The 17,253-nt window shown below is 37.7% G+C and overlaps 3 protein-coding genes across 5 annotated transcripts in view; 2 read left to right on the plus strand and 1 right to left on the minus strand.

Annotated features, from left to right (window-relative positions):
- Positions 1–17,253, minus strand: part of LOC105392258 (elongation of very long chain fatty acids protein 4) — a 38,288-nt gene continuing 21,035 nt past the window's right edge. The window contains exons 6-7 of the mRNA XM_048624809.1: positions 15,015–15,164; positions 1–519 (exon numbers count right to left, since the gene is read on the minus strand). Coding sequence (XP_048480766.1) covers positions 436–519; positions 15,015–15,164 — 234 coding nt within the window. The 3' untranslated portion in view covers positions 1–435. The remainder of the gene's footprint in view (positions 520–15,014; positions 15,165–17,253) is intronic.
- Positions 6,113–8,049, plus strand: LOC105398219 (cholinesterase 1). Its single transcript, XM_011570273.3, has 3 exons — positions 6,113–6,350; positions 6,448–7,682; positions 7,821–8,049. The coding sequence occupies exons 1-3, from the start codon at positions 6,147–6,149 to the stop codon at positions 8,008–8,010; spliced, it is 1,629 nt and encodes a 542-aa protein (XP_011568575.3). The 5' UTR covers positions 6,113–6,146; the 3' UTR covers positions 8,011–8,049.
- LOC105398221 (esterase E4) lies at positions 10,053–15,498 on the plus strand. 3 transcript variants are annotated; one of them, XM_048624806.1, is made up of 3 exons: positions 10,053–10,280; positions 10,556–11,799; positions 14,596–15,498. In XM_048624806.1, exons 1-3 carry the CDS (start codon positions 10,080–10,082, stop codon positions 14,861–14,863), a joined length of 1,713 nt encoding a protein of 570 aa, XP_048480763.1. In that variant the 5' UTR covers positions 10,053–10,079; the 3' UTR covers positions 14,864–15,498. The 3 variants fall into 3 exon arrangements, with proteins under 3 accessions (XP_048480763.1, XP_048480765.1, XP_048480764.1); XM_048624808.1 differs by lacking the exon at positions 14,596–15,498 and adding an exon at positions 12,130–12,456 and having other exon boundaries at positions 10,054–10,280; XM_048624807.1 differs by lacking the exons at positions 10,053–10,280; positions 10,556–11,799 and adding exons at positions 12,422–13,055; positions 13,177–14,417.

The raw sequence follows: 17,253 nt of genomic DNA on the forward strand, positions 1-17,253 counted from the left end.
TATTTTTTAAACAATTTTTTATTTTACATTTATTTTATACAGTTTGTTTTATAGTATCTAACTCGTAACATTGTAAGTATGGAAAACATAAAAGGAATTGAAGAATTAAATTTTTAACAGGATGTTTAAAAAATCACGTACAGATACGTTATCTTTCAAGTATACAGTAAAATATCAACAAGCGATTAATAAGTACTTACATCGAAAGTGTCAACATAATTTGTACCTTCAACTATATCGCTGCATTGAGCTCCGAATTCACATTCCTCTTTTTAAAAAATCTTTACAGAGAGCACCGTAACACCTATCCCTAAAACTAATAATTATACAACATAACAACAAATCCTTAGAATAAATTAAATACGCATACAACAAATTAAACAGTACATAACAAACATAAATGTTTATGTTTAAATTTAAGTAGGTATAAAACATTCAATTTTCCTTAAGTTTCCTGTTTGCGATGGTTTCCTCATCGTCCAGGCACTCGCCGTACCTCACTGACATGCAGCCGCTTCCCTGAAACAAATAAAAAAATACTATTAAAACCACGTTTTTCATACAAAACAAGACTGGGGTGAGATGGATGGAAGGAGGAAAACTTTCGAGTCAGCCATTTGATATTTCATTTAAGAAATCATTATTAAAAAAAATTTATAAGTAAGTTATACCTCGTTATATCTCGTTATATATCTCGTAAATGTTTCGCTATCGGCTATCATAGGACCAGATAATAAACATATTATTATAATTAGGTATGTGCATCGCGAAACGTACTGTGATTTTATCATTTGCATTCGTTATCATTAACATAATATTATTATCATTGAGCGTAAATCAGTGAAGGATATTACAGATAATTATATATTATGTAGTCTGAGCCTATCTGAAACCTAGTTAAACATTGTGAGATATGGCGTTTCGACTTTCTCCGTGTTCGGCATCATAAGGGTCACAGTGACAGTTAAATAAAGTCCATTTTTCTCTCCACCTTTAGTTTGCAAGGTGCGGGTGCCTATATAAATAGAGTGAGTCGCCCGCGCGCCTCAGTTGGTTTTTGATTTTTGAAGTGAACACTTCGGCAAAATGGCTCAATGTAGCCACGGTTCTCGTCGGCTTCGCTCCGAACGGGGAAAAATATAATATTGAATTTGCGGAGTCCTCACTGCCGGGAGAAGCGTGATGCGGACCAGGCGGCGCGGGGCGCGGCCACCGCGACACGTGGCGTCAGGGAGCGAGGCCTGCCGGCTGCTGCGCACGCAGCCATTGCTGAGGATTTCGCAACGAAGGTTTGAGCTGATAAGCCGTGAGTAAAATGCTATTAATTACTGCTTTTAAAAGCTCAGCCACTGGTCATAATGCTCCGGCGCTTGGGGTTTTTATCCCACGCAGTAGGGTCCGATTCAATAGTAGTAGTGATGATTGATCACATATTCCGGTCCTACTAGTGGCGCTTGAGCTAGATACTTACATTAATGACCGCTTTAAGTAAAGCATAATGTTTATTTTATACAGGAAAAAATAATAAAAATATAGGTATTTTTCTACCCTCAATTTCTAATATTTTTAGAAAACTGTTGATAAAGACTTTGCTATTACAATAATGCACTTTATTATAGCTTATGTAAGGCTTTACAAACAGGAGCTTTCCAGGACCGTCATAGGATTTTTTACAGGAAGCACGTGGCTCCGAGTTTCAGTATGTTGGGACATTGTGGCATGTGCGGTGAGTAATGTGATCGCGCCGGTACCTACCCGCTGAAGGGTAGGCAGGCCGATTCGGTGAAATTGAAGTTTCGTGTAACCTGCACTCGGCCCTGTGCTCCCACGCTGGCCGCCGTCTCGTGCCACCTGCATCGCAGCGTACACCCGGCCCTGCGCTCCTGCGCTGGCCGCCGTCTCTTGCCACCTGCATCGCAGCGTACACCCGGTCCTGGCCCTGGCCACCGGTTTTTACTACCTGCACCGCTGCATAGACCCAGCCATGCGCTCCTGCCCTGGCGGCTGTACACCCGGTCCTGGCCCTGGCCACCGGTTTGTGCTACCTGCATCGCTGCATAGACCCAGCCATGCACTCCTGCCCTGGCGGCTGTGTTGTCCCACCTGCATCGCTGCGCACACCTGGCACTCCTGTTCTGGTTGCCAGATCCAAACGCCCCCTGTCTGGGAAGAGATTTTATGCTCAGCGGAACCGCCTGCACTATTGCTAGCACGGTCATCATCATCATCATCAGCCATCATTGTTAGTGACTTCTTTAGAAGGTATCGTGCGCTATTCATCAGTGATTATGGCATATGCGGACGAACGTTTACTGCCAAGGTTGGTCATGTTAGCCATACAAGGGCACACCAACGAAGCCTGAGTACCCACCTGCAGTCGCCGTAGCCGCATCGGCATGGATGACGACAAATCGGGTAACGTGCACCGCTTCTACAAGTGTTATAGCACTTCAATTTGATGCCTCCGCTGAGGTAGGGTATTCTGTTAAAGCAGCTTTCTTCTGAACTGCCCAAAGTGACCTGTAGACTGCTCCTGGGGATAGTTGTGCAAGAATTTTTTATTTTTATTTCGATGTCTGCTGAAGAAACTGTCTAATGCAGCTTTTGTTCTAAACTGCCTAAAGATCATTGGACTGCTCATGGGAATGGTGTCGCACGGTAAGTACAGAAGCGTTACTCTAAACTGATGAGAAACGAACGAACGAGAGCTGTCGTGCAATCGGCACGTTTAATACATACAAACAGATAGCTCGCGCTGCAGTGCACTGAAAGTTCGTTTTTCGTAATATAAAGTGACCCCCCAGACACTATCTTTAAGTGTCATGACACATCGGCAGCTTTGAGTCTTTTCTTTTCTCGGCTGTGAGCAAAGTGAATCCTACCGGCGAGTGTTCAACCTGAAAGCACTGAGCTAATTCCTGATTTCGTGAAAGTCGCTGTTGCTATACCATACCGCTTCACAAGTTACCGAATTTATTATGATTCTACTGTCGGGTGATCATGATCAGAGTGTCATCGCGGTTTCTGAGTAACACCAGAATTATTATTAGCATAATTAATTAGAATTAATTAGTATTAGCTGTCTTCCTTATGTCCCAGTGGATTGTGAGTGTGTGTCCGAGCTCTTTGTTGAAAAATGCGTGAACCTCCTACGCAGCAGCTGTCTACTAGTTGTGTATCGAATAAATCGAGTAACGGTGCTCTTGCACGAGACGACTACCTTTTGGTAAAATTATAATTTCCACTATTCTGGGAACATGCATATACCTACTGTGTACTGTGTATCACATCACGTGTAGCCGTAGCCCAACTCAATTTACTGGGCTAGATAATAAACAATGGCAGTCGTCATTAAATTTCTATGAATTTCGAAGGTCATCATTTGGAGCACAATTCAAAGAGTGCAAGTACCTATTCTTGCCTAAACGGCTTCTCTAATGAAAATGTATTTTTAATTCGATTCTGGGTCAAACGTTTCATAACAATTTTTCAACACTGTACCTATCTGTTGAAACTACTTAGACTGACTGGTTAAGATGCAGACGTGCTGTTTTCACAATTCCATTTTGGTTAAGTTTTGTGACGACCGAATGGCGTAGTGGTTAGTGACCCTGACTACTGAGCCGAAGGTCCCGGGTTCGATTCCCGGCGGTCTTGGATGTGCCCGTAAAATGGCAATAGGCCCGCCCCCTACATTGGGACTAACATAACACTCTGGCGAAAAGTGGGTGCAGCAATGCACCTCTGCCTACCCCGCAAGGGAGTACATTAGTACAAGGCGTGAGAGAACTGCAATACCAGGTCGCTGAAGTAGGTAACCTTCCTTAGCTGCCTTCTTGGGTATAGCTAACTACCTAAGTTTACCTATAGATATCCGCAAGCTATCTGCTGTTGGCGAACTGTCAATTAAAAGTCTGATAAGTCAGGCTCGAGGTGGCTCGTCCAACTGTCCATGTTCCCGCCACCATGATTGTTGCTTCCACAGATTAGAGAGTATATCTATGTTGGCTGTCGTTGCATCAGGTCTGATCAGGTACAACTAACATCTTTACGTACCATCTTTATTTAATCGAGCTATTTTATTTTGTTTTGTCTTGGTTGACTTAATGGTTTTAAAATCGAACCGACCAGAAAGCTTTGTGTATTCTACTTAACACGCTTCAACATTCATAACCTACAACAATGTAAGTAGGTACCTACGTACCTTTGAAGTTGCAACAAAGCGAAGCCTAAATTAAGGTTTTGGCCGGGACCTGCCCTTAGTATTGACGAACATACCTAAAGGTGACCTTGTTAATGTTTTTCATATGAAGTACTGAACATTTTACTTATCCTGGGGGCATGACTGATCATTTACTTACGCAGTTAAGACATTTTAGCCGGTTTTCATTTATCAACTATTATAATTGTTATTGTTGTGTTAATCAATCTTTATTAATTGATGTCATCTACCAAGGAATGCTGCCAGAGCTCATAATATTCACACATGATGATACAGAATGATAGTAGCCAACAAAATCGGTGCAAAGGCTTATAAAATAACTTTCCTTCCTAGTAGGACTGCACAGGAACTCGTTAACCGCCGAGTTAGTTAGAATACAAAATTAGACTGTGTGTTACTTGTCAATCTAGAATATGAATATGGTGACCTGCATCATGTTTTGAAAAACTGCATACTTAGTTATCCGCCAGTGTCACAGCCTTCATCTAATCTTTTCCAGTAGCTGATGAGGCTGTGATATTTAGTAAAATTACGAGTATCTTCCCTTCAAGCACCACTCATCGTTCCAAGGACTAGATGCCGCGCCAGGTGTTGCAGGCCGTGTCGTCGTACGGGGCTGACTGAGCAGGTCCTCGAGGCTCCAGGGTCGGCTGCTGCATTTCTGAGGTCAGTCCAGAATTACATACCCTAGTCAGCATGTGCTGGCCTGAGCCCCAGCGGCCTGGATCGATATTCTACATTTTACAGCTTTTAAATATTGTTGCAAAGTATTTCACTGGTTCCATCCATTCGGCTAGTGTATGTTAAAAATATTGCCTTGACAATAACAAGATTTTGATTAATAATTACATACTTATAAGTATTGCTTTCGAAGAGGCACTGTGTGTATCCATATGTATAATACCTACCTATATGTATAGGTACATACCTTCCATAACTTTCTGACAAGTCACGAATAATAAGGAAGTACTTAAGTCTTATGTATACTTATACCTTTCTTTTTAGTATATCTACTACCTAGAAATCTATGCATTATAAATTTATAGATTCAAATATTTATCTACTGATATACTCATCAGTAGCTTATGGGTCACAGTTGGTTTTCTCTCCACCATGCGATAATAAACACATCTCACAATGTTTAACTAGGTTTCAGATAGGCTCAGACTACATAATAGACGCATTTTTCCTGAAATAAAAATGACATATTATGTATCTAGCCTATCTGAAACCTAGTCATTTCTGCATGGTGATATTACAACTGAGGCGCGCGGGCGACTCACTCTATTTATATAGGCACCCGCACCTTGCAAACTAAAGGTGGAGAGAAAAATGGACTTTATTTAACTGTCACTGTGACCCTTATGATGCCGAACACGGAGAAAGTCGAAACGCCATATCTCACAATGTTTAACTAGGTTTCAGATAGGCTAGATACATAATATGTCATTTTTATTTCAGGAAAAATGCGTCTATTATACATTTTTCAGAATCATTATGAGTGTAATCTACAACCTACATCTAAAATGGTAGTCACAGTTCGTTAGCAGTTCACTTTTAGTTAATATTAATTACTATGATAATAACTTCTAGATAATAACAGCTTTTGCCTATGAGGTTCGCTTCGTCTTTAAAAGTTTTGCCGTGCGTATTCTGGGACAAAAATTAAGTTAGTATACCTCTACTATACTATACATTATGTTATGCAATGTGTGCATGTGTGACCACACCACCAAATGCATGATGTGGATGGATTATGGATATGATACTATATTTTATAACTCAAGCTGTTTAATCTCGTACTACCGTCAGATGGAGATTGTAGTTATCTGAACATGCTAATCAGATATCTGCACAAGTGTTGCATATATCGATAAAGAAGTGTCTGGTACTCGTATGTGATGCATCTATTCATCTCGCAGCCATGGGTAAATCAGCTGTTTTTGTCGTATTTCTTTGCATAATAAACCAAGTACAAGTATGTTTTTCGAGTTCCGTGGAACAAAACTCTAAAGTGGTTCAAATACACTCCGGACTGGTTAAAGGATATAAAAATTCTGAGTGGGATATTTTTGCATTTTATGGAATACCATACGCTACTGCTCCGAGTGGCCGCGAAAAGTTTAAGGTATTTATTTATTTTTACAATACTGCAGTGCGATTCTTATCGCCTCTCCTTGAAACTCCTTTATTAGTATGTTTTTTCAATGTGTTCTTTGTTTCAGGGGCCATTACCAGCACCCCACTGGTCAGATACTTTGGAGGCAATAGACAAAACCATAGTCTGTGCTCAGCACGCTCACCCTACAGGACATGATAATTGCCTCACTTCTAATGTATTTACCCCGAACACAAATGATACAAATCTTCCAGTTTTAGTTTATATCCACGGTGGCGCATTCTATAATAAAAGTGGCAACCACTTATTACCTTATTCTCTAGTTAAAGATGGAAATTTGGTAACAGTCACTTTTAATTATCGCCTCGGTATGCTGGGTTTCTTGTGTTTGGGCACTGAGGGTATTCCCGGTAATGCCGGATTGAAGGACATGGTGGCGCTCTTGAATTGGGTCAATCAGAATATTGCCAATTTCGGCGGAAACCCTGACGACGTTACCATCGCCGGCTGCAGCGCTGGATCAGTCTCCGCAGAGCTATTGGCTCTCTCAGAAACAACAAAGGGGTTATTTAACAAAGTTATACTTCAAAGTGGAAACAGTATCGAATCCTGGAGTGTGCAACAAAACCCCTTAGAAATAGCACAAACACATGCTATGAAAATGAATTTTGATATATCGGATGATTTGCATGCTCTAGAAGAATTTTATACAAACAGATCTACAGAAGAGTTAGTAAAACATACCCATTCGACTATCAAAGACAAAGATTTATATTTTGTTCCTTGTCTTGAAAGGCACACAGGCACAGAAGCGGTTTTGACAACCGCACCTCTAGATACACTAAAAAGTGAAACATTCAAAAAGTACCCTACTCTTATTGGCTTCGCAAATATGGAAGGATTGTACAGATTGCAGTCATACGATGACTGGAAAGATGACATACAGTCTAATCTAGCCTACTACTTCCCTGTAGATCTGAAATTCAATACTAGTGATGAACAAAAAGAGGCAGCCAAGTCAGTTAAGGAGTTGTATTTTGATCATGACGATTTCAAGCAGGGTTTTATTGATTACTTCTCAGACGCAATGTTTGTATACCCTCTAATTCGTGCTATAAATTATCAAGTCGAAGCTGGCAATGAAGATGTTTACTATTTCGAATTTTCCTTCGTGGAGGACTCGAAAGTGCCGACTGATGAGCCTTACAACGTGCACGGCGCTGGCCACTGCACACAGTCGGAGATAGTATTTGAGCGACCAGAGCCCGTAGCACATTCCAGTGATTACTTCGAGATGAAAAAGAAAATGACAGCGTTATGGATCAACTTTATTAAGACAGGGTAAGTTTCAATGATTGAAGTTAAAGCGGATTAATTAATTACTTCATATTGTTCACTTTTGACAAATATATACTCTTAAGATTTTTGATGACATATTTTTTCACAAACATTCCTAATTTTATTTTTTTTTATATTCAGGAAACCAGTTCCAAATGCTTCATCAGTATTCCCTGACGGGTGGCCCGCAGCGTCACCGACTGGCTCGTACATGGAGATGAACTTGCGACCACGGCTGAGGAAGAACTGGCGCTCAGAATATGTTAGTTTATGGAACGACATCTACAGTCGTTATTACATTACCCCGATACCAGCAGGAACTGGTGTTTAGTCTTGGTGTTTTTGTCTAATAAATTATGGTAAATCCGTTCTTGTGAATAATTTGAATCCTCTATCAACTCCGACTGATTTATTTACACTATCTCCATGTTACCAACTAAAAATAGGTTTTGTGTAGGTATTCTTTGTTAATAGCACCTATCAACGTTTTTATCTTCAGGTCAGATAGCGCATACCACCCAAGTAGATCGATGGATTATTCATGTTATCTATACGATAATTATACAATATGTGGTGTCAAAATATAATTAAAAACATACAATTATTAGACGATAATTTGAAGCAACTTCTACACATAAAATCAATATAGATAGAATAGAAAATTACTAATTTAAATGCGACCAAATGGCGTAGTGGTTAGTGACCCTGACTACTGAGCCGAAGGTCCCGGGTTCGATTCCCGGCTGGGGCAGATATTTGTTTAACCCGCCAGTGCTCGCGTCAAATTTCGTGACACAAAGTCGCGCTTCACTATCCGCGGGTTAAACACAGATATTTGTTATCGGGTCTTGGATGTGCCCGTAAAATGGCAATAGGCCCGCCCCCTATTACATTGGGACTAACATAACACTCTGGCGAAAAGTGGGTGCAGCAATGCACCTCTGCCTACCCCGCAAGGGAGTACATTAGTATAAGGCGTGAGTGTGTGTGTGTGTTATTTTTTTATTTAAATGAGATCTTTGGTAGAATACGTATGGTCGGTGTGCAACAACTTGGCTGCGATTAGTATCAGTATAAAATATGCAACAGTACGCTAGCGGTTTACAAAAAACGTGATCGATTTTTCTGTATACAAAATATGTATATATAAGAACCTTTATGTTTCTAAATTGGAATATAGGGCACTCACAAAATACGAAGATGAATAAAGTCATCATGAGTTTTTTCAAATATCCGAGTTAAGATTGAGGTTTTGGGAATAGGCATGATGAATTATCTTTCAGTATTTTGTTTGTCATGTTGCTATCGCTTATCAGAATAAAACGGAGCTTTCAATGATACTACCTATCAGGAAAAAATATAATAGTGCAGTGTATTGTTGATTGATACGGTATTACAGATAAGCAAATAACTGCAAAGGTGCATCCAAAAATAATATTTACATCTAAGCGTCTACACAATAAAGATTAGTCCTGAAAATAATTTAAGAAATTTTTAAAGTATAAATAAAAAGCATTAATTGAATTGATTATTTTCAGTTACATAGAATAGTGTGCACAACTGCACACTGAGCTTAACACTTTGGTGGATACTTCAGTCAGGCCTGGTCCTCGTGATGTGACACTTTTTTCCCCATACAAATAACAACGACGTGTTATAACGTCTTTTCACATCATATAGGATTGACACAGTTGTGATGTGACAGCGACGTCTATACACGTCGAGATTGGTACCTATTTTACATATATAAGAGATATTTCATCATCAGTTGTTTTATATCCCAATAATTGCTTGCATAAAGCCAAGGATTCGAAAATATCATTTCATTGTCTCTTAGCGCGCAATGGAGCAATCTGATGATGTGTCTTAAGTTCTACCCCTTATAGTTGCAATAAGCCGTCACTGAAGTCTCGAGTATTTTCATTTTCAGTGGAAACATGTTTAGACAGATATGCAAATTGTTTTTGTGCATATAAGTATTCATAGTTATATGCCGTCTTAAACAATAAAAATTGGTTGATAGGTGGTTCTCCGTGTTGTGACACCTGCTGACTGACGGGAACAAAAAAAACAAGAGCTCTAATTTCGACGTGTATGCACGTCCGTCACATCGTGTTGTTACCTTGAGGACGTCTATACACTTGAGTTACTTGCCATTTCTTCTCCTGATTGACCAAACCTTATTATAAAATTATTTCTTGTAACTCAACAATATGTACTGTGTGTATCTGAAATATAAGTACATCATTGCTTTTTTCATACCTAAAATTAATTACTAAGCATGACTTATCAATATCATGCAAACGATCAGAGCACATATTCGATATCGTTTGCAAAAACATGGTATGGACTTCTTTATATAGGAGAGCCAGATAATAATGATCCATTTATCTCGAAATCATGGAGAAAACAACAGTGTTGGTCTTTCTTTTATTTGTTGTCAACTTATTACAAGTATGCCATTCAAGTGAAGAAGAAAATTCTAAATTAGTTCAAATAAGCTCAGGCCGTGTTAGAGGTTACAAAAATCAAGAATGGGATATTTTCGAATTTCACGGAATACCATATGCTACTGCTCCCACTGGGGTAAACAAATTCAGAGTAAGTATACTTACTTCATTATTAAAAATATTATAATATTTATAATAACTTACCCCCTTATTCATAAAAAAGTTAGTGGAAGCTTTAGCTATTGAACTGTTCCGTCACTCTCTGACATAGAACAATTTGTTCTTTGACAGAGAGGGACAAAACAGTTCAATAGCTAAAGCGTTTACTAATTTTTTTATGAATAAGGGGGTTAACCTTTAAAATTTAGTTTATTTATTGAGTACTTAATGCCTTGTGAGTTGTTCAAATTGGGAATTATTTTTCAGGGCCCTTCACCAGCACCAGAGTGGTCCGACATTTTAGATGCAAAAAATAAAACCATAATTTGTCCTCAATCCATCGAATATTACAAACCGTTAGCACAAGAAGACTGTCTTGTAGCTAATGTATTTACTCCGAATACAAATGAGGCCAATCTGCCAGTTCTGGTCAATATCCACGGCGGAGCCTATGCAGCAGGATATGGTAACCTAGAGCTCCCATATTCTTTAGTAAAGGAGGGAAATGTCGTAGCAGTGACGTTTAATTATCGTCTTGGTGTTCTGGGTTTCTTGTGTTTGGGCACTGAAGATGTCCCCGGCAATGCTGGTTTGAAAGACATGGTCGCTCTCTTGCGCTGGGTTAAAGCAAATATTCGGAATTTCGGCGGAAACCCGGATGATGTAACCATCGCTGGCTGCAGCGCGGGATCGGTCTCCGTTGAACTATTAGCTGTTTCAGAAGCAACTAAAGGATTATTTAATAAAGTTATATCACAAAGTGGATCTGGTGTAGGCGGTTGGGCTGTACAGCAAAATCCCATAGAAATAGCACAGATGCTAGCCAAAAGAATGAATTTCAATAATGTGAATGACTTTATTGCTCTTGAAGATTTTTATAAGAACCAAAATATAGATAGTTTAACCAACTTTGGTTTTTGGGACAGTAAAGATTCTTCTTTACAATTTGTTCCTTGTCTCGAGCGAGACTTAGAATCAGAATCAATTTTAAAAACTGCACCAATTGATGTATTGAAACAAGGAACCTTTGAGAAATACCCCACACTTACTGGATTTTCCAATATGGAAGGTTTAATGCGAATGATGACTTATGATGAATGGATAGATAACATGACGGAAGACATGTCAGATTATTTACCTGAAGATTTAAAATTCGAAACCGCGAATGAAAAAAAAGCTGTCGCTGACGCAGCAAAAGAGTTGTACTTTACAAAGTTAAATACGGATAAAAAGCAGGGGTACATTGACTATTTTACTGACGTCATGTTTGCTTATGGTGTTTATCGAGGAGTTAAATTACAAGTAGAAGCTGGAAATGAAAATGTGTACTTCTTAGAGTATACTTTCGTTGAAAAAACTGAAAATTCTACGACAGAGCCACCACCGGGCGCTGACCATTGCGATCAATCAGAAATAGTCCAGGAGCAACCAGAAGAAGGGCCGCATTCCAATGATTACTATTTGTTGAAAAAGTCCATGGTGCAACTGTGGTTGAACTTCATCAAGACCGGGTTAGTATTTTTTTATAGCTTCTGAGGATTCCGCACCTCAAAAAGTGTATGATTTATTTATTTATTTATTCATCATCACACTACATAGCATTACAGTTTAAAAGAAAAACCTTAGCGCTACATAGAGGCACAATAATAATAATACTTAGTTAATAATAATGTTCTAATAATAATAATACTTAGTTAATAATATTTATCCATCAGACTCACAAAATTTCAGACATGCCTTTTTTAACTTTGGCCAGCCATCCGCAAACACATCAACTTGATGAAATGATAATAATATATATTTTTTTATTATCGTCTTCTTAGTCTCCATATGTTTTTCAGGAAACCAGTACCAGCTGTTACCGAAGAATTCCCCGAGGGCTGGCCCGCGGCGTCCGTGAACGGTTCCTACATGGACATCAACATTCCGTCCAAGCTGAAGCAGCACTGGCAGCCAGAACGCGCCCGATTCTGGGATGACGTCTACAGCAAATATTACAGCACCCCGGCGCCCCCGGCTAACAGCTCCTCTAGGCTCAGGTCCTATTGTGCTGTGGCCATCTTTGCTTTAGCAATGTTCCAAACTGTGATATCACGTTTCTAATAATAATTAAATGTACTAAGTGTTCTGTGTAATTAGGCTTATAAAAATAAAAAAATAAAAATTTAGTCAAAAGTATATTATTAATTTGTTAATATAGTGAGATACTTACTTAAATGTTATTTAAAAAATATTCAGATGTGATAACATTCAAAATTTTGTAGAGATAACTTTTATTTTACTATTGAAAAATCTGCTCTTGTTTGTTTTGATAAGTATGCCTGAAATATATTAGAACAAGTCTACTTAGTAATAAATTTTATTGTTATCAGAATAGTTTAGATACCCTGAATTTTTAACTGATGTCTTTGACTATTAATTAGTCCAATCATCAATATCTAGCAACCGATCTAAACCAAATATTGATATCGCTTCGGAGAATACCGATAATAATTATGTTAAATCATGAAATAAATTCTTTATATATCATAGCCAGCTAATTGAATAATCAGTTCATTTCAAAACAATGACGAAAACAACATCGTTAATCTTTCTTTTTTTAACCGTAATTAAATTACAATTATGTGATTCAAGTGAAGAAGAAAATTCAAGATTAGTGCAAATAAGTTCTGGCCGTGTTAGAGGTTACAAAAATCAACAATGGGATATATTCGAATTTTACGGAATTCCATATGCTACTGCTCCCACTGGGGTAAACAAATTCAAGGTACGTATGTTATTTTTATAATTATTATTGACCGAATGGTTAGCCATTAACCTTAGTGAAGCTAATAAAGCCGTAATAAATTATATTTTAAAGTTTTATATAATTCTGTTCCTGCTTTCAGGGTCCATTACCAGCACCACAGTGGTCAGACATTCTAGATGCACAAGACGAATTCATCGTCTGTCCTCAAGCCGGTGACATTTACAAAGATATAGCACAAGAAGACTGCCTCGTAGCTAGTGTATTTACCCCGAACACAAATGAGACAAATTTACCAGTTATGGTTAATATCCACGGCGGAGGCTACGCTGCAGGATATGGAAACTTAGAAAAACCTTATTCCATAGTGAAAGAGGGAAATGTGGTAGCAGTGACGTTTAATTATCGTCTTGGTATTGTGGGTTTCTTGTGTTTGGGTACTGCAGATGTCCCCGGAAATGCTGGTCTAAAAGACATGCTAGCACTCTTGCGCTGGGTTAAAGAAAATATTCGTAGTTTTGGGGGAAACCCCGATGATGTCACTATCGATGGCTGCAGTGCAGGATCTTCCGCCGTTGATCTGCTTGTTCTCTCGGAAACTACGAAAGGATTGTTTAACAAAGTCATAGCACAAAGTGGATCTAGTATCTCAACCTGGAGCGTACAGCAAAATCCCATAGAAGTAGCAAAAGCGCAAGCCATAAGAATGAATTTTAGTAATGCAAATGACATCGGTGCCTTAGAAGATTTCTTTAAAGGCTCATCTATAGAAAGTTTAACGAAAGACAGTTTTTGGGAAGGAAAAGATTCTTCTTTCCAGTTTGTCCCCTGCATTGAATGTGATTTAGAATCCGAAGCAGTTTTAAAAACTGCCCCATTCGATATATTAAAACAAGGAACTTATGAGAAATACCCCACACTTACTGGGTTTTCAAATATGGAAGGTTTATTTAGAATGCCAGTTTATGATAGATGGATAGATGAAATGGTAGCGGATCTGTCAGATTATTTACCTGAAGACTTGAAATTTGAGACTCAAAATGAAAGAAAAGCGGTCGCTGATGCAGCAAGAGAGTTATTTTTTTCGAAATTAAATACTGATAGAAAAATGGGTTTTATCGACTATTTTTCTGACGTGTTGTTTACATATGGTGTTCACCGAGCACTCTCACTGCAAGTAGAAGCTGGTAATGAAAATATGTACTTTTTAGAGTTTGATTTCGTTCCGGAATCGGGAAATCCGACTGCAGAACCACCAGTAGGTGCGAATCATTGCGATCACACACAGATGGTCCTGGATGGTCCAAATGCGTCTAATACCAGTGATTACCATTTGATGAAAAAGTCCATGGTGCAGCTGTGGGTCAACTTTATTAAGACCGGGTTAGTTTTTAATTACTTACATAAGTTTTCATTTAACTACATTTTCGTTTACTATTATTATGTTGTTTCTCTTTCAACTTCCAAGTTTTAATTATTTTTTATTGGCTCTACGTGGGTTTACAAGGTAAATATGGTATGTATTTGCATATTTTCTCAATCAGTTTTTTCATCTTTTCAGAAAACCAGTACCAGTCAACACTGAACAATACCCCGAGGGCTGGCCAGCAGTGTCCTCAAACGGACCGTATCCGTATATGGTATTGAACCTGAAACCTCAGTTGAAACGGAACTGGCAGCCAGAACGCGTGCAATTTTGGGATGATGTCTACAGCAAATATTACAGCACCCCGGCACCCCCGGCTAACAGCTCCTCTAGACTCGGTTCCTATTGCGCTGTGACTATCTTTGCTTTTGCATTGTTTCAAACAATGATGTCAAGTTTCTAATACCTACCGAGAGTTTGTATAGTTTATCAGTGTAGATTAAGTAGCTAGATAAAATTATATTAATTAATATCGACTTAAACCTATAGATCTTGACCGTAATCTTGAAGTAGTAGCAACAACAACCAATGCAGTAAAAGAAAACATAACTTACCTTGGCGATGTAGGCTTTCATGTAGAAGTTTCCGAAGAGCACGATGAAGGAGATCATGTAGACGATGAGCACGTAGTGCATCCACAGCGGGAACTCGCAGCCGGTCCTGATGCCGTTCACCGCCAGCACCAGAGCGCACGTGAACTGGATCTAGAGTTAAAGAATGAGTAGAGGTTAAAAGGAAGCTAGGAATGCTAAAATCGAAGATAATCGTAAAGATGTTATCCTATTTATGGTGAACTAGATCTAAAGTGATAGTAGAGGTTATAAGGATGCTAATAATGCTTAAATCGAAAATAAACGTAAAGGTTTTATTAATTTTTTTCAGGTTTATTGATATTAAATGTATGTTATAATGGTTGGTTCATGTTTCTTACACTAAATAAGAAGTATATATATAATAAAATAAAATTGGGCCAATAACGGTACTGGACAAGATTAAATAAAATTGGTAAGAAATACCAAATACTTTACGTAATTCGTATTCTCTGTTTCCCTGAGATCTTCAACTATTGTTTTAAGCAGTTGTAAAGTAAGTTTTTTTTTTTTTGTCAAAAACATATTTTTTTCTATCCTCCTGACACCTGGCGTGCTATGAGTAGGACATTGAAAAAAAATATAATATATAGTTTAAAAATACCTATATTAAAAGTTTTATGGAGTATCCCTGTTATTCCTTTAAAGTTTTATAAAGTACCTATCCCTTAAACAATTTGTACTTTGAGAAAGTGACAAAACAGTTCAGTAGTTATTTTTTTTAATTTTTTTAAAATTTAATAACAGTGTTTACATTTATACCTCTTCAATTTCAATTCAATCATTTATTGGTAATAACTTCAATAATATTACAAGTCATTTACATAGGTATAGGTAATTGGTAATTATGCACTAGGTATAATTAAGTTACTTATACAATATAACATAGACTAGCTAAAGTAGGTAGTTATATAATTTTATTCATAAAGTAGAAGCATTGATAGTTAGGTATTTCTTTATACATATAAATAATTTTGACAATGCAAACAGTACTTTTTCCATAGTTGCTAATTGGTTCACTGTAAATAATTTAGCTCTTAACTCCAAGAAAACAAAATGTATTAAATTCACTTTGCCTAATGTAAGACAAGTAGAGACATATTTGTCATTGAATAACGATAAGCTAGAGTTAGTAAATGAAACGGTATTCCTGGGTATTACAATTGACTCAAAGTTGCAATGGGGACCCCATATTGAGAGGATAGCCGGTAGATTGAGTTCTGCAGCTTATGCGGTTAGAACCATTAGACAGTTAACAGATGTAGATACAGCCAGGCTTGTGTATTTTAGTTATTTTCATAGTGTTATGTCTTACGGAATTCTATTGTGGGGACGAGCGGCTGACATTAATCAAATCTTTGTTCTGCAAAAACGAGCAATTCGAGCCATATATGTATTAGGGTCTAGAATTTCATTAAGAGATACGTTTAAGGAAATAGGTATACTAACTGTTCCATGCCAATATATCTATGAAAATATTATGTATGTTCGTAAAAACTTAAATTCATTTATTAAAGTAGGAGCCACTCACGGTATTGAGACCAGAAACAAAAATAAGTTGCTTTTCCCCACACTCAGACTTTCGAAAACAAACACATCATTCATGGGGTATACGTTTTTATAATAAATTACCAAATGAAGCAATAAACCTTACTGAGCAAAAATTTAAGAATTATGTTAAAGCTACATTATGTAGTAAAGCTTACTATAGTATAAATGATTATTTAAACGACAAAAACGCGTGGTCTTGTCCACCTCAGCTAAGGCTATTGAAAAAATGAAATGGATATAGGTACTTAAGTAAAATTGTAGGTACTAGATATAAGTAAAAATTGTAATAGATTATAAGGAAAAAGTTGAAAAGATGCTCGAGGAGTTTCTTTCGCCATTTCTTTCCTTCTCAATGACGGGGCCTTTGTGAAATGGTGGTAGATGACTATCGACAAATAATTGTAAAATTTTACGTCGATTAAACCATTTGAATTTGAATTTGAATTTGAATTTGAATTTGAATTTGAATTTGAATTTGAATTTGAATTTGAATTTGAATTTGAATTTGAATTTGAATTTGAGGTAGTACATCAATAGTTTTTAGGCATTATTTGCATATTAGCATTGTGTTTTAGTATGATAGTATCTTATTTGAAAGCTTTATACACACTGTTTTTCATCGTTATGAGAGTTACTGTTGGTAGTAGGTACC

The sequence above is a fragment of the Plutella xylostella genome, chromosome 13 (genome assembly GCF_932276165.1).
Source record: "Plutella xylostella chromosome 13, ilPluXylo3.1, whole genome shotgun sequence".
NCBI lineage: Eukaryota > Metazoa > Arthropoda > Insecta > Lepidoptera > Plutellidae > Plutella > Plutella xylostella.